This window comes from Drosophila subpulchrella, chromosome 3R (genome assembly GCF_014743375.2).
Source record: "Drosophila subpulchrella strain 33 F10 #4 breed RU33 chromosome 3R, RU_Dsub_v1.1 Primary Assembly, whole genome shotgun sequence".
NCBI classification, from domain to species: domain Eukaryota; kingdom Metazoa; phylum Arthropoda; class Insecta; order Diptera; family Drosophilidae; genus Drosophila; species Drosophila subpulchrella.
This window is the reverse complement of record NC_050609.1, coordinates 790,448-804,898: the sequence shown is the minus strand read 5'-3', so window position 1 is coordinate 804,898 and position 14,451 is coordinate 790,448. Positions and strand designations below refer to the sequence as shown.

The following is a 14,451-nucleotide window of genomic DNA, read 5'->3' as shown; positions in this document are numbered from 1 at the left end:
TTATTGCCCCTACAAACGATCTCTTAAAAGTTTCGAGAAAAGTGTAAAGTACTGTTACTGTAAAGTTTCCAGGAATGTTAATGTTATGTTATCTAACAGGGACAGCCAAGTGGCAACACCATCAAACTCTGTTGCTCCTGCTGTGTAATAACGGCTACATTTTTATCTAAAAAATGATAAAGGCACTTCTCACCATTAACAGTTGTTAAAGAGCTTCTTAAAATGTTTTAAACATGTACAAGTTAAAGAAGTTGATCAGTTTACTTCTTATTGGGCCTCTGTAAAAGGATTCACAAATTTCTGTGGATGCTGTGTGTTTGTTTGGCTTGCAATTATTGATTTGTCAGAAGCAGCATCTTTTCCAGAACGGAAAAGGCGCCATTGGAAAGGATTCCAAAAGAGATAACTATTCAAAACAATTATAATACATCATCTCCATCATGAAGCGTCAGAATGTTCGAACTCTTTCCCTGGTCGTATGCACTTTTACCTACCTCCTGATTGGGGCCGCAGTCTTCGATTCGTTGGAATCCCCAACCGAAGCAAAAAGATGGGAGTTCTTACAGGGTAAGAGCCTTAACAGAACCTCATGCCGACTTTATCTTAATATTTTTCGATTTCAGCCGTTAAGAACAACTTTGTGAAGAAGTACAATGTCAGCGACGAAGATTTCCGGGTGAATCTGACTACTTAATACATTTACTTAAATAGTTAAGACTAATTTACATTTGTTTTTTTTAGGTGATGGAAATTGTTATTATTGAAAACAAACCACACAAGGCTGGACCGCAGTGGAAATTTGCTGGAGCTTTTTATTTTAGCACTGTTGTCCTGGCCATGATAGGTAATTTACGATACCATATCATTCTTATAGATTTTACTTTAATTATTCTGTAATGATCTTGTAATTTTTAGGATATGGCCATTCCACACCAGTTACCATTCCGGGAAAGGCATTTTGTATGGGTTATGCAATGGTAAGTAAAATAACTATTCTGGTTTCTCATCTAATAAGGATCTCCCTCTCTAGGTAGGCATTCCACTAGGTCTGGTGATGTTCCAATCGATAGGAGAACGTCTGAATAAATTTGCATCAGTTATTATAAGGCGGGCAAAGAGGGCCAGTGGAGCCCGATGTACGGATGCCACCGAGATGAATCTTATGTTGGCCACCGGAATGCTCTCCTCCATAATTATAACTACAGGAGCAGCAGTATTTTCCCGGTATGAGGGATGGAGCTACTTTGATAGCTTCTACTACTGCTTTGTCACCTTGACCACCATTGGTTTCGGGGACTATGTGGCATTGCAAAATGATCAGGCCTTAACTAATAAACCTGGTTATGTGGCCCTAAGCTTGGTCTTCATCCTTTTCGGCCTGGCCGTAGTTGCAGCCAGTATTAATCTTTTGGTGCTGCGCTTCATGACCATGTGAGTTGTATTTTATGGAAAAATAAACTTAATTTAATTGTTTTTAAAACTCAGGCAAGCCGAGGATGCCAAGAGAGATGAGCAGGATGCCCAAAACCTGGCCGGAAATGCCCAGCCAGTGACCTTCGATGATGAGTCCACCTACAATATGCATGGCAAATTGCTGGAGAATAACTATACAACCGAGAATGATGAGACCGCTTCTCTTTGCTCCTGTACCTGCATGGGCGGCACAAGGTGCCTCAACCATGAGCAGTTCGTCGATCCGGACTTTCAGCCCACGGATATCATTGAGAGCACTTTGTGCCTAAAGCGCGCCTCCGTCTGATATCCGTATAGCCAGCTGTGGGACTCCACCGTGTAGGAGCCAGAGCCGAAGGATAGCCACATTATAGATACAATCCTGTAGAGATCCAACCGCCGCCAACACAAAACATTGGTTGTTAGACGAACCTTCCCTACGTAGATATTTACATAAGGATGGGTCGATTACTACGGCAAAGAATTATAGGAGCGTTATGCGATTTGTAGGAAATTTCAAGGAGATTTATATCTTAAATACCTTCTAAAGGCAATGGAAAACGGGCTTTGAAAAGCCGTTACAAATTTAAAAAATAAATTTACAGCCTTCCTTAACCGCAATAATCGACCCATCCGATTATACACCCATATACATCATAATTTATTGCATATACACATTTACAAAGGAGGAATCTCCGAAACACCCATGTCAATATCAATCGTATCATCTGGCTGGTAGCCGTAGAATCTATTGGTTCTACAGCACCGCCAACCCCATCCCATCTCAAATTTTATCTGTATACCGGTTGAACTAAGTACTCTATTAAAGTTTGTGCTCAAAAACCTTGATCTGACATATCTGTAACTGGGTAAAGCAAAATATTTCAAATACTCGGATCGTAGTAGGCAGGCTAATAACATTCCCGGTCGTATTCCCTACCAGCCTCAGTCCACCTCAGTATCAGCTACCAAGTACACGTGTAGAATAAAAACCTGAAAAATTATACGTTAAAATATTCAGTTTTTCGCCGGTTTTTGCCCCCCTCAGAGTGCTAAAAAAAAACTTCGTTTTTATCAACAATTTTTTTTGTTGAAAACTTTTTCTTACAATCGGTTTTTCAACCATCGTTCCTTGACTGTCTGTTAAGATGCGTGAAATCGTGCACATTCAGGCCGGGCAATGCGGTAACCAGATCGGTGGTAAATTCTGGGAGGTTATCTCGGATGAGCATTGCATAGATGCCACCGGAACGTATTACGGGGACAGTGATCTGCAGCTGGAGCGCATTAATGTGTACTACAATGAAGCCACCGGTGCCAAGTACGTCCCACGGGCCATCCTGGTGGACCTGGAGCCCGGTACCATGGATTCGGTGCGATCCGGCGCCTTTGGCCAGATCTTCCGTCCGGACAACTTTGTCTTTGGTCAGTCCGGTGCCGGCAACAACTGGGCCAAGGGTCACTACACAGAGGGAGCCGAACTGGTGGACTCTGTTCTGGATGTGGTGCGAAAGGAGTCGGAGGGCTGCGATTGTCTGCAGGTAAGTTGGGGTTAAGAAGGTCCCCCAGAAAGATTGGGTTCTTTATCACATAGTAGGGATGTGAAGGGACACATAATTAAAGCTAGCTGTATCGTCTACAGACTTTTTTTAGGTGTTATTTTATTTTTGAGTGATGTAAAATTGATAGGCTTGCTGAGATTATGATTTTTAAGAGAATTACTATTTTCTTTATAGGGCTTCCAGCTGACCCACTCGCTGGGTGGCGGTACCGGCTCGGGAATGGGAACACTGCTGATTTCCAAGATCCGCGAGGAGTACCCCGACCGCATCATGAACACCTTCTCGGTGGTGCCCTCGCCCAAAGTGTCTGATACCGTGGTGGAGCCCTACAACGCCACCTTGAGTGTGCACCAGCTGGTGGAGAACACCGATGAGACCTACTGCATCGACAACGAGGCGTTGTACGACATCTGCTTCCGTACCCTGAAGTTGACCACTCCCACCTATGGTGACCTGAACCATCTGGTTTCGGCCACAATGTCTGGGGTCACGACTTGCCTGCGTTTCCCCGGCCAGCTGAACGCCGATCTTCGCAAGCTGGCGGTGAACATGGTGCCCTTTCCCCGGCTGCACTTCTTCATGCCCGGCTTTGCTCCGCTAACCAGCCGAGGATCCCAGCAATACCGAGCTCTGACTGTGCCGGAGCTGACCCAGCAGATGTTCGATGCCAAGAACATGATGGCTGCCTGCGATCCGCGTCATGGTCGCTACCTAACGGTCGCCGCCATTTTCCGTGGGCGCATGTCCATGAAGGAGGTGGACGAGCAGATGCTGAATATCCAGAACAAGAACAGCAGCTTCTTCGTGGAGTGGATCCCGAACAATTGCAAGACGGCGGTGTGCGATATTCCGCCTCGGGGTCTGAAGATGTCGGCCACCTTCATTGGCAACTCGACGGCCATTCAGGAGCTCTTCAAGCGCGTCTCGGAGCAGTTCACGGCCATGTTCAGGAGGAAGGCCTTCTTGCATTGGTACACCGGCGAGGGAATGGACGAGATGGAGTTCACGGAGGCTGAGAGCAACATGAACGATCTGGTCTCCGAGTACCAGCAATACCAGGAGGCCACTGCCGACGAGGAGGGCGAATTCGATGAGGACGAAGAGGGTGGCGGCGATGAATAAGGAGTTCGTTTCACTACACTATCTACACGAGGACTCAAACCCACATACAACACCAAAAGCTGGCTGACGACCAGAGATTCTGAACTATAATGGAACACAGTTCACTGTTTTTTCGGCGGCACCATTCTCATTCAAAGCCCTGTCGATTGTACATATTTCCTATTGGGATTTTTTCGAGATTTTACCCATTAACACTGGCTCACTACACACAGACACAGGCTTTTCCCTTTCTTTAACTCTTGTTGCAATTGCTGTGTATTCTAGGTTTAAAAATAAACATTTTGTTATTAACTCATTTACACCATATCCCATCGAATTTTTGTTCTACGTGGTCTGGAAGAATTCGCGTTACATTTTAAAAGAGTTATTTTTTGCGAAAATCGTCAATCATGGTTAGACCAATTTTTTTTTAAATTTCTATTTTAAAATATTCATTAAAAATAAATAATGTAAATAAAATATTTTAGGATTTTTTTAAAACAACGTCCAATGATTATAGTGGCAATCCTTTTACATTAACCTTGTCATTGTATTGTCAAACAAAACCGTCAAGTTTTTTTAGACAAGCGACAGTTGTTTCAAGTGTGCAATTAGAGAAAAGGCAGTACAATGCATCCGCCCGATAGAACGCCGCGTACCTCACGATGTGGCTATCTGCGCAGCCGCAAGCGCATTAATCCGCATCCAATAACGCAATTGATGAAGCTTGCAAAGGCAGAAAAATCCGAGGAGCACTCAACGGAGCCGGAATCCTCGTCGAATCCCGAATCCCAGCCAGCTGTCCAGGATAGTGGCACCGACGGTGACCAGGACATTGGAAAACTATTCAAGAATTCTTTCTAGTGGTTTATTCAATCGAATAGTGTACATACATAGATGTGGAACAGGAGCAGCAGTGGCAGCGGGAAATACTTAAGCACGAACGAAATATATTAATACTATGGAACATTGCAGACATTGAGATACTCGGTTACGAATTGAAATAAAGAGATATCCATATTTCGAGCCTAGACATCATCAAAGAGTCCTCGCGGCGGCGGTCCCACAATGCGGCCATCGTGCTCCGCCTCGTAGTCCGGGTCCCGGAATCCCACCTGCACCTGTGTGCTCACTCCAAATCGGTCGTTGATCTCCTCGGACAGGGATCGTGGAACGCCCAGGGCAGAGGAGGAGGCCACCGCCGCATAGTCGAAGCTACCGTCACCATCGCGGAGCAGTCCGTCCGCGGGTGTTCGACTGCCGGCTAACCCACCAGGCCCTCCACTACGGTATTTGCTCAAGTAGTCGCTGCCTAGAACCTGGTCGGTTCGGTTGAAGTCGCGTCTCCTGGCCATCGCCTCTTCAGCGCGCTGGCGCCGGCGCTTTTCCCGAGCTATAAGATCCTTTCCCTCCTGTACCAGCTCGGTTGCAATCGTTTCGTTCTGCAGGAACTGCTGGAAACCGAGGGCATTAAGGGCCCGACTGCCAAGGCTAAACCAGGTGGCCAGGCAGAAAGCCAGCATGCACATCGGGAAGTAGATATTGAAGCCATTCGAAATGATGCCGATAACGTCCATGTGGCCCATAATCTGCGTGTAGACCGTCTCCATAATACGCTGTGGATAAAGAAAGTAAAGGTTTAAGTAATAGTAGTTTTCAAAGAATATAGAATACTCACATTGGGTATAATGTGAGTGTCCATGTGGATAAGACCCAGGAAGTTCAGGCACATGGGTGGCGTCAGGCGGCAGAGTAGCATGCCGCTGAAGATCAAGCTGTGCTCGTTGGTCTGGTGATGCGGTGCCAGATAGTACAGGTTCAGAAAGCGAATCCTCAATATCGTGGAGTAGGTGCAATAGAAGAAGTAGCAGAGGACAACCATAGAAAAGACCTCGATGGTGAAGAAGTCGTAGCTCTCCTTGGCCACATAGATCACGTTGGCGAAAATGGAGAGCACAGGTCGACGGCTGAAAAAGGTAAGCTCACTCCACACTAGCATAGCGGACATGGTGGCGGTCAGGACGCACATGGCCTTCAGGAACGGGGCTTTCAATAGACACTCCCAGTACCACTGCAGCGTGGCGCTGTAACAGATCCTCTCCAGCTGTGTGCGCTGGCGCGGAAACTCCGACTTGAAGCGCCGTTCCGAAGAGTGAATATTCTTGGCCACATCCTCAAGGTGCAACACCGTCTGCACCTGCACGCTCCACAGCGCTTCGGTGCGCTGCAATGTTTGCAGAGATTTGATTACTTGCTTATGAATGCGAACCAGCGCCTTCTCCGAGGGCAAGATGGTGGAGCTAGTGGCTCCCATGCCGCTGCCACCGGTGCGGGCAAAGTTGCGGCTCGCCCGCTCCTGCAGCTCGATGGGAACCTTGCGCATGATAGTTTCCAAGCAGGGGCGCAGCTCATGATTGTTCGGTATGACACGGCTGAGGCCTTGCAGCGACTCCAGAATATCATCCACATGCTCCTCGGCCTCCGCCTTCTCCGTGCTCAGTTTGGCCGCCTTAAAGTAGGCGTATTGCAACGCAAATCCCGGCTTAGCATTGTTCCAAAGCGACCTAGGTACCTCCACCAGAGCGTAGCCCAGAAGCAGGATTAGCAGGAACAGACCCCATGTGTTTGAAGCCGACGAAGCTATTGCCTTTAGCTTTTGCCAATCCAGAGACTCCCCTTTCACAGCTATATAGATGAGAAGTACGCCGCAGATGAACAGGTAGGATCCGTAGTAGATGGCATTCTCGATAAGCGCCGACTTTAGTTTGCCCTTGACTGTAAAGTCGCCAGCCTTGAGGTAAGACTGCATCAGCGGCATGATCAACCAGGTGAGGAACTGCGAGCTCCAGTATATAATGCGCCACAGGTTGGGGAACACGGAGGCTGGGACCATGCCCCACGGCTCCTGGCACTGAGGCGGCGGGGTCACATTGGCGGCTGACGTATTGGTCGCATTCGGGGCTGGGGTCGGTCGGTGCTCCTCCACGCACTGGCGGTACAGGGTCTGAAATGAAAGTAATTAGGTTTAGTAATTCATTTCCAAGGAAGAGTACTCCTAGAACAACGCATAAAGCAAATCCCAAATTTTTTATTCTAGCTTTAGGGGTGATTCATTGTAAGATAAGAAATTCCGAACCAAAATCAATGCAGAACATTAATCACAATTTGATTGGTGTCTGGGAAGCTTTAGATAACAAATTAATTATTTTCTGTTTTCACTCTAAAAACAAAACAATCTATTTTATTTAAACAATGCTTAAAAATCGTACAGACAAATAAAAAAATCATCGAGGCGTAGTAAAAAGTGTGCTGCCTTAAAAAAAAAATATATATTTGAAGGCATTTTTATAGCGATCGAATCGTGTTTTTAAATAATTTCACCCTTTTAAGGAATCAGAGTTTTCACTATAAGATTTCAAGGAAATCGTTCGTTTATAAAAATTAGTATTTTACGAAAGCCTATCTAGTTTAAACCTTTTACTAACATAACTAGAAGGCGGAAACAGGATCGGACGTTTTAGGACTGCAAGGATGTTTAACAAAAACCATATGGAAGGTGAGAAGTATTTGTATGTTGAGTAAAATTCCTAATCTTTGGACTCCGCATCCCTACTCACCGATGTCACATCCAGCGGGATGGAGAATACGATCAAGAAGGAGAAGCACCAGGCGGTCAGCACGGACAAGGTGACCAGGATGTGCTGACGTGGTATGTTGCCGTAGCGATACAAAGAGATGCTGGCCAGGAATAGGGCGGCCACGATGCCGAAGCTCAGTAGGTAGGCCATCGTGCCGAATCCTTATCCTAATCCAGGTGCTAGAGTGCTGGGTTCTTGTGCTTTTTAGTGAGTGTGCTTATGACGACTGTGATTTCGAAAGTAAGGACTAGTTGTTCATAGCGAGCCAGTGGGCTCCGTGGACTTCTGCTGGTGGCGCTTCTTCTGCAATTGCCGGGCGGTGTCCCGATGCATTTCCTCCAGACGTTCCAGCGCCTGCGTCTTCAGCGGCATCAGATGGGGCCGGCAGAAAAGCAGCTCCGTTTTGTGCTCGAAAAACAACTTTCCGGTCGTGGGCTCAATCAGATCGATTTTCTGCAGCACCTCAGCCTCCACAGCGGACATCCTTCGTCGAAGGCGCTCCACGGGCGGGCAGGGGGCGTGGCCGGGGGTGGTTGGGGGTCGGCGGAAGCGGTCTCTTCGTATCGCCGGTACCAGGAAATCCCCTTCTTCGCAGCACGTCTATTTATTTGTTTTATTTTGCAGTCAAGTAATCGTAGTGATGTGTAAGACACACGTTAGAGATGCGTAGGTGGTCTTGGGTAACCATGTTCCAAGCTGTACGATGCATCGCGAATCGATGTTTTCTTAGCGATACTTTACGTTGGTATCGATGTATGACAATGAATCGACGTTGTGCAAGACATCCGGCTGCCTCAAAGAAAGAAAGGTGGCAACCCTGCTGTCGAGATAAACTGATAATTTTGAATATTATTTTTTGAACACATTTAATTGCAGCAAAATGAGCAAAGCCAGCAAGAGTAAGTGTTTTAGGCCCATTCTGCCACCACTCCCCGATAGACATCCAAATTATCATTATACATTATATAAACATTATATATATGTACATACATACCTTATCCCAACCCAGATCAGAATGCTTCCAATCACTTAACCCCATCAACACCATCTCAAACCTAACCCCCAACAACATCATAAAAATCATATCATTTCTTGAAAAAGCTCAAATTAAGTTTAAAATTTAAATGTATACAAAACTGTTGTTAATTCCACATCTCAGATGAGCTGAAGGCCTACGCTGCTAGAGCTCCTATTTTTTCAGTTAGCCTATAGTTTTAACTTTAAGCTAGCTTTATATAAATAAATAAATAAAGTGTTTTAGGGTCTTAGTGACCCTAAAGGTGTTCTAATTGAATATTCCCAATCTGATCCCATTATAGTCATGCGATTGGTGCTACTGCAACTAAAAGATTTTAAGGACAAGGCGGCCAATGTCCAAAATGCCGTCAGCAAAATAGAGGCGGCAGTCAAGGAGCACAGCCCTCGATTGATCACCTTGCCCGAGTACTTCAACTCCCCCTTCCCTGTGCACTCCGAGAGCATCCCCGATGGCTCCACCTCCCAGCAGCTCTCCAGTCTGGCCAAGAAGCACCAGATCTACATCGTCGGTGGAACTATTCCGGAACTGGGCGAGAATGATGCCATCTACAACACCTGTACGGTCTGGTCACCCACTGGTGAACTGGTGGCTAAGCACCGCAAGATGCATCTCTTTGATGTTGATATCAAGGGCGGCATTCGCTACAAGGAGTCGGAAACCTTTTCCGCAGGCAATGACTTCACCATCATCGACATAGATGGCCACAGGATCGGCATCGGCATCTGCTACGACATCCGATTTGAGGAGATGGCCAGGCTCTATCGCAATGCAGGCTGCGAGATGATCATCTATCCAGCTTCTTTCAACATGACCACGGGTCCACTTCACTGGGAGCTCCTCCAGCGAGCTCGTGCCAATGACAACCAGCTGTTTGTGGTCACAAATTCGCTAGCCAGAGATCCAAGCGCCGGCTATGTGGCTTTTGGCCATTCCATGGTGGTGGATCCCTGGTCCAAGGTGCAGCAAACTGCCCGCACAGGCGAGGAAACTGTGGTGGCCGATATCGACTTTTCCCTGGTGGAGCAAGTGCGCCAGCAAATACCCGTCTTTGCCCAACGTCGCCTGGATCTGTATGCCACCGAATGGAAGACCAAGTAAAGGACAGGGATATCTAACTCATAGAGAATCTTTGGTTTTAACCACAAAAATAATGTTATGTTTGCATTTATGTTTGCCGATTGTACATAAAATGTATTAGACCTAAACACATGTCACACTGATTTCTTAAGATGGCTAACTATTGCTGTTTATCTGGTTGTGGATTATCGGTAGGAGCCACCTCCGCGGCAGCTGATGGCACATAGTGGGGCCGTTGGGCCTGGTCGAAAAGAGCTCGTATGGCTTCATCGGTGGCCATCAAGGGCTGACTAATGAATTCCAAGGCCTTGGGGAAGATAAGCAATAGAATCAATCAATGAGAATGCAATTAAGAAAGCAATGAATCTATGATCTTTCCGCACTCACCCTAACTGCATACTTTTCCGCCTCACAAAGTGGACTCGTACTGGCGCTGGACAACTTCAGCGTCTCTTCAGGAATGCCCACGCCTGTGTGCAGGACCATGCGTTGTAGGATATTCAAGTTCTCGGCACTCAGACTGATCACATCGGTGGCGGGCAGGTTCAAAAAGCGAATCTTGGCCAGGAACTTTAGCTGCTTGAGCATATCCAGCTGAATCTCGCGGATCTGGTGGGTGGCGTGCAGCAGCTGCTTGGTGGACTCGTTAAGTAGTTGGTTCTTCTGGGTGAGATCGGCTTTCCAGCGAGCTAACTCCTCGACCATAACGCTGCTGGCGAGGAACTTGGACCGCCAGACCTCACATTGTCCGGCCAGGAACTCAATCTGCTCTGTGTGGGTGGTCGGTTGTTGGCGGTATCCAGGAGCGCCCTAGCCAGCTGCAGTTTATCCTCGGTGAGCACATTGACCCGTGTCTGCAGATCCTCGCCCACGGAGGCCACCAACAGGCTCTTCAGCTCGCTATTAACCTGCGTTTGAAACTTGTACTGCGCTTGGAAGTAATCTCGCTCCCCGCGCATCTTGGCCAGCTCATCCTGCTGTGCTGGTTTTCTTAATATCCTTCAACGTGGACACCTGATCCACCAGCACTGCAATGTCCAGGTTGTTCTTGTCCCGATGGATTTTGTGTTTGCTCGTTGGCTCAGAGATCATGGGGTTGACCGCACCTGGATACGGCTCAAAGGGCACGAACTTGGGGGGCTTGGTCTTCTTGTACTCGGGCAGGATTTCCGGGTTGGTGACCAATCTTGGCCGCATCTGGACCAGTTCCCCCTTGGGCAGGACGGGCGCCAAACTTCGGGTGACGATTTCATGGCGTCTGAAAAGTGTGTGCAGGCCGGTAAGTTTTGGTCCAGCAGTAAGACAGCTGTTGCAGCGTGAGGTGTTGTAAAGTACAAACATCTGTTTGTTTATTGTTACGTGTGTGTGGGCAGGGTTGGAGTACCCAAACCCCGGCGCTGCCCACTCGCGAAACACGTAGTCCTATTTTTGGACGTAACATATATTACTATTTTGGTTCACAGCTAGGTCCCCGAACAGCTAACAGTCAAAGTTAATCTAAAAAAAGTTTTATAAATAGTTAATAAAACAAGTAATTAATCGTTTTCACATCTTTTAAATCATGGTTTGTACCCAACCATAGTAAAAAGTGTACCTACTTATTTCTTTGCAGCGAGTTGGCAGCCCTTCGCCATTTGTTTTTGTTTTGCTGGCACAGCCAGAGAAATTCTTGAATTTAATTTAAAAAATTTGATTGGCCTGGCCGAGACTGTCAAGCATGGAAGCGGGTGGCACGTCGGCAAGGGTGGACAAATCCCCGGATTGTCGCACCAGTGGCGATGGCATGGAGCAGCCGGAGAACAGTGCGGCAACCAAAACAGAGAGTGAAATCCAGGCCAGTGCTGATGTGGACACCAAGGCCAAGAGGCCTCAATTGTCGCGAAAGGATAGTACCATTGTCCAGGAGGCTGTCATGGGCAGGAAGACTTCAGCCAGCAGTGGGCACGCCTCCAATCTGCCCCTTCCCGGCCTGCACACACTTTACAGACGCCCCGAAATCGTTACCCGAAGTTTGGCGCCCGTCCTGCCCAAGGGGGAACTAGTCCAGATGCGGCCAAGATTGGTCACCAACCCGGAAATCCTGCCCGAGCACAAGAAGACCAAGGCCCCCAAGTTCGTGCCCTTTGAGCCGTATCCAGGTGCCGTGAATCCCATGATTTCTGAGCCAACAAACAAACACAAAATCCATCGGGACAAGAACAACCTGGACATTGCAGTGCTGGTGGATCAGATGTCCACGTTGCGCACCCAGGAATTGGACACGGAGCCGAGGGATATTAAGGAAACCAGCACAGTCAGCAACCAGGAGTTAATCTCTCTGCAGGAGGAACTCGCCAAGATGCGCGGGGAGCGAGATTACTTCCAAGCGCAGTACAAGTTTCAAACGCAGGTTAATAGCGAGCTGAAGAGCCTGTTGGTGGCCTCCGTGGGCGAGGATCTGCAGACACGGGTCAATGTGCTCACCGAGGATAAACTGCAGCTGGCTAGGGCGCTCCTGGATACCGCCAACAACCTGACCACCCACACAGAGCAGATTGAGTTCCTGGCCGGACAATGTGAGGTCTGGCGGTCCAAGTTCCTCGCCAGCAGCGTTATGGTCGAGGAGTTAGCTCGCTGGAAAGCCGATCTCACCCAGAAGAACCAACTACTTAACGAGTCCACCAAGCAGCTGCTGCACGCCACCCACCAGATCCGCGAGATTCAGCTGGATATGCTCAAGCAGCTAAAGTTCCTGGCCAAGATTCGCTTTTTGAACCTGCCCGCCACCGATGTGATCAGTCTGAGTGCCGAGAACTTGAATATCCTACAACGCATGGTACTGCACACAGGCGTGGGCATTCCCGAAGAGACGCTGAAGTTGTCCAGCGCCAGTACGAGTCCACTTTGTGAGGCGGAAAAGTATGCAGTTAGGGTGAGTGCGGAAAGATCATAGATTCATTGCTTTCTTAATTGCATTCTCATTGATTGATTCTATTGCTTATCTCCCCCAAGGCCTTGGAATTCATTAGTCAGCCCTTGATGGCCACCGATGAAGCCATACGAGCTCTTTTCGACCAGGCCCAACGGCCCCACTATGTGCAATCAGCTGCCGCGGAGGTGGCTCCTACCGATAATCCACAACCAGATAAACAGCAATAGTTAGCCATCTTAAGAAATCAGTGTGACATGTGTTTAGGTCTAATAAATTTTATATACAATCGGCAAACATAAATGCAAACATAACATTATTTTTGTGGTTAAAACCAAAGATTCTCGATGAGTTAGATATCCCTGTCCTTTACTTGGTCTTCCATTCGGTGGCATACAGATCCAGGCGACGTTGGGCAAAGACGGGTATTTGCTGGCGCACTTGCTCCACCAGGGAAAAGTCGATATCGGCCACCACAGTTTCCTCGCCTGTGCGGGCAGTTTGCTGCACCTTGGACCAGGGATCCACCACCATGGAATGGCCAAAAGCCACATACTCGGCGCTTGGATCTCTGGCTGGAGAGGTGGTGACCACAAACAGCTGGTTGTCATTGGCACGAGCTCGCTGGAGGAGCTCCCAGTGAAGTGGACCCGTGGTCATGTTGAAAGCAGCTGGATAGATGATCATCTCGCAGCCTGCATTGCGATAGAGCCTGGCCATCTCCTCAAATCGGATGTCGTAGCAGATGCCGATGCCGATCCTGTGGCCATCTATGTCGATGATGGTGAAGTCATTGCCTGCGGAAAGGGTTTCCGACTCCTTGAAGCGAATGCCGCCCTTGACATCAACATCAAAGAGATGCATCTTGCGGTGCTTAGCCACCAGTTCACCAGTGGGTGACCAGACCGTACAGGTGTTGTAGATGGCATCATTCTCGCCCAGTTCCGGAATAGTTCCACCGACGATGTAGATCTGGTGCTTCTTGGCCAGACTGGAGAGATGCTGGGAGGTGTAGCCATCGGGGATGCTCTCGGAGTACTCCCGGAAGTACTTGGTGCCGTAGGGGGCGTTGAAGCACTCAGGCAAGGTGATCAATCTAGGTCTGTACTCCTTGACCGCTGCCTCTATTTTGCTGGTGGCATTTTGGACATTGGCAGCCTTGTCCTTGGAACCTTTTAGTTGCAGTAGCACCAACCGCATGACTATGATGGAATCAGATCAGGAATATTTAACTAGAACTCCTTTAGGGTCACTAAAACACTTACTATTGCTGGATTTGCTCATTTTGCTCATTTTGCTGCAATTAAATGTTATCTGCTTGCGTTTTGATAACAGTTTTCACCCCAAACAAACCAACAACAAGTGATGGCAGGGGCGTTGTTAAAAGGGAACACAAAAATATAATTTGGAAGTAGATAGCTAGCCTTTGGTTTTAGTTATTAGCTATACATAATGTTATAAAATAATATTCTAAATAATTAGTTTATGTAGATCCAAATATATGTTGGTTATACCATCTAAACTGCATGAGAACATGCCTAAAGTATAAATAAATATGTTTTTATTATTTTCGTATACTAATAAATACATGTCCTTTAATATTGGATTTTATGTTCACTTAATTGCATTTATACTTCTTAATTTAATCCCCTTTCGTTTAAAATACCCCTTCTA

General features: G+C 47.4%; 9 protein-coding genes across 9 annotated transcripts; 5 read left to right on the top strand and 4 right to left on the bottom strand.

The window, feature by feature from the left end:
* The first annotated feature begins 115 nt into the window (after positions 1-115).
* On the top strand, positions 116-2,249 carry LOC119560243 (two pore potassium channel protein sup-9). The gene is made up of 6 exons (XM_037873609.1): positions 116-567; positions 624-676; positions 742-844; positions 916-977; positions 1,031-1,431; positions 1,486-2,249. Exons 1-6 carry the CDS (start codon positions 441-443, stop codon positions 1,757-1,759), a joined length of 1,020 nt encoding a protein of 339 aa, XP_037729537.1. The 5' UTR covers positions 116-440; the 3' UTR covers positions 1,760-2,249.
* A 156-nt stretch (positions 2,250-2,405) lies between these two features.
* Positions 2,406-4,442, top strand: LOC119560232 (tubulin beta-2 chain). The gene is made up of 2 exons (XM_037873598.1): positions 2,406-2,993; positions 3,189-4,442. The coding sequence occupies exons 1-2, from the start codon at positions 2,601-2,603 to the stop codon at positions 4,134-4,136; spliced, it is 1,341 nt and encodes a 446-aa protein (XP_037729526.1). The 5' UTR covers positions 2,406-2,600; the 3' UTR covers positions 4,137-4,442.
* A 295-nt stretch (positions 4,443-4,737) lies between these two features.
* On the top strand, positions 4,738-4,979 carry LOC119562874. Its single transcript, XM_037875989.1, has one exon. The coding sequence runs from the start codon at positions 4,746-4,748 to the stop codon at positions 4,977-4,979; it is 234 nt and encodes a 77-aa protein (XP_037731917.1). The 5' UTR covers positions 4,738-4,745.
* LOC119562873 (LMBR1 domain-containing protein 2 homolog) lies at positions 4,972-7,942 on the bottom strand. Its single transcript, XM_037875988.1, has 3 exons — positions 7,733-7,942; positions 5,794-7,119; positions 4,972-5,731 (listed from the first exon to the last, which is right to left on the bottom strand). The coding sequence occupies exons 1-3, from the start codon at positions 7,901-7,903 to the stop codon at positions 5,144-5,146; spliced, it is 2,085 nt and encodes a 694-aa protein (XP_037731916.1). The 5' UTR covers positions 7,904-7,942; the 3' UTR covers positions 4,972-5,143.
* Positions 7,943-7,973: 31 nt separating this feature from the next.
* LOC119562875 (BBSome-interacting protein 1) lies at positions 7,974-8,429 on the bottom strand. Its single transcript, XM_037875990.1, has one exon. It carries the CDS (start codon positions 8,234-8,236, stop codon positions 8,009-8,011), a length of 228 nt encoding a protein of 75 aa, XP_037731918.1. The 5' UTR covers positions 8,237-8,429; the 3' UTR covers positions 7,974-8,008.
* A 100-nt stretch (positions 8,430-8,529) lies between these two features.
* On the top strand, positions 8,530-10,001 carry LOC119555862 (omega-amidase NIT2-like). The gene is made up of 2 exons (XM_037867516.1): positions 8,530-8,652; positions 9,073-10,001. Exons 1-2 carry the CDS (start codon positions 8,634-8,636, stop codon positions 9,888-9,890), a joined length of 837 nt encoding a protein of 278 aa, XP_037723444.1. The 5' UTR covers positions 8,530-8,633; the 3' UTR covers positions 9,891-10,001.
* Positions 9,927-11,317, bottom strand: LOC119555852 (golgin-45-like). The gene is given in 4 exon segments (XM_037867489.1): positions 9,927-10,176; positions 10,257-10,654; positions 10,657-10,844; positions 10,846-11,317. Coding segments are annotated over 4 exon segments (1,098 nt in total). The 5' UTR covers positions 11,211-11,317; the 3' UTR covers positions 9,927-10,029.
* Positions 11,318-11,509: 192 nt separating this feature from the next.
* On the top strand, positions 11,510-13,080 carry LOC119555843 (golgin-45-like). Its single transcript, XM_037867475.1, has 2 exons — positions 11,510-12,780; positions 12,861-13,080. The coding sequence occupies exons 1-2, from the start codon at positions 11,587-11,589 to the stop codon at positions 13,005-13,007; spliced, it is 1,341 nt and encodes a 446-aa protein (XP_037723403.1). The 5' UTR covers positions 11,510-11,586; the 3' UTR covers positions 13,008-13,080.
* On the bottom strand, positions 13,036-14,173 carry LOC119555857 (omega-amidase NIT2). The gene is made up of 2 exons (XM_037867501.1): positions 14,043-14,173; positions 13,036-13,979 (listed from the first exon to the last, which is right to left on the bottom strand). The coding sequence occupies exons 1-2, from the start codon at positions 14,068-14,070 to the stop codon at positions 13,147-13,149; spliced, it is 861 nt and encodes a 286-aa protein (XP_037723429.1). The 5' UTR covers positions 14,071-14,173; the 3' UTR covers positions 13,036-13,146.
* Positions 14,174-14,451: the final 278 nt, after the last annotated feature.

What these genes read in the sequence shown, in the direction of transcription:
- LOC119560232 (XM_037873598.1), top strand. Translation starts at nt 2,601, where the DNA reads ATGCGTGAAATCGTGCACATTCAGGCCGGGCAATGCGGTAACCAGATC. An exon ending in AGGGCTGCGATTGTCTGCAG is followed by an intron (nt 2,994 to 3,188) that starts GTAAGTTGGGGT and finishes TTTTCTTTATAG; the next exon opens with GGCTTCCAGCTGACCCACTC.
- LOC119555843 (XM_037867475.1), top strand. Translation starts at nt 11,587, where the DNA reads ATGGAAGCGGGTGGCACGTCGGCAAGGGTGGACAAATCCCCGGATTGT. An exon ending in CGGAAAAGTATGCAGTTAGG is followed by an intron (nt 12,781 to 12,860) that starts GTGAGTGCGGAA and finishes ATCTCCCCCAAG; the next exon opens with GCCTTGGAATTCATTAGTCA.
- LOC119560243 (XM_037873609.1), top strand. Translation starts at nt 441, where the DNA reads ATGAAGCGTCAGAATGTTCGAACTCTTTCCCTGGTCGTATGCACTTTT. An exon ending in AAGATGGGAGTTCTTACAGG is followed by an intron (nt 568 to 623) that starts GTAAGAGCCTTA and finishes TTTCGATTTCAG; the next exon opens with CCGTTAAGAACAACTTTGTG. An exon ending in TGTTGTCCTGGCCATGATAG is followed by an intron (nt 845 to 915) that starts GTAATTTACGAT and finishes TGTAATTTTTAG; the next exon opens with GATATGGCCATTCCACACCA.
- LOC119562874 (XM_037875989.1), top strand. Translation starts at nt 4,746, where the DNA reads ATGCATCCGCCCGATAGAACGCCGCGTACCTCACGATGTGGCTATCTG.
- LOC119562875 (XM_037875990.1), bottom strand. Translation starts at nt 8,236, where the DNA reads ATGTCCGCTGTGGAGGCTGAGGTGCTGCAGAAAATCGATCTGATTGAG.
- LOC119562873 (XM_037875988.1), bottom strand. Translation starts at nt 7,903, where the DNA reads ATGGCCTACCTACTGAGCTTCGGCATCGTGGCCGCCCTATTCCTGGCC. An exon ending in TCCCGCTGGATGTGACATCG is followed by an intron (nt 7,120 to 7,732) that starts GTGAGTAGGGAT and finishes CTTTCATTTCAG; the next exon opens with ACCCTGTACCGCCAGTGCGT. An exon ending in ACACTCACATTATACCCAAT is followed by an intron (nt 5,732 to 5,793) that starts GTGAGTATTCTA and finishes CTTTATCCACAG; the next exon opens with CGTATTATGGAGACGGTCTA.
- LOC119555857 (XM_037867501.1), bottom strand. Translation starts at nt 14,070, where the DNA reads ATGAGCAAAATGAGCAAATCCAGCAATA. An exon ending in AATGAGCAAATCCAGCAATA is followed by an intron (nt 13,980 to 14,042) that starts GTAAGTGTTTTA and finishes ATTCCATCATAG; the next exon opens with TCATGCGGTTGGTGCTACTG.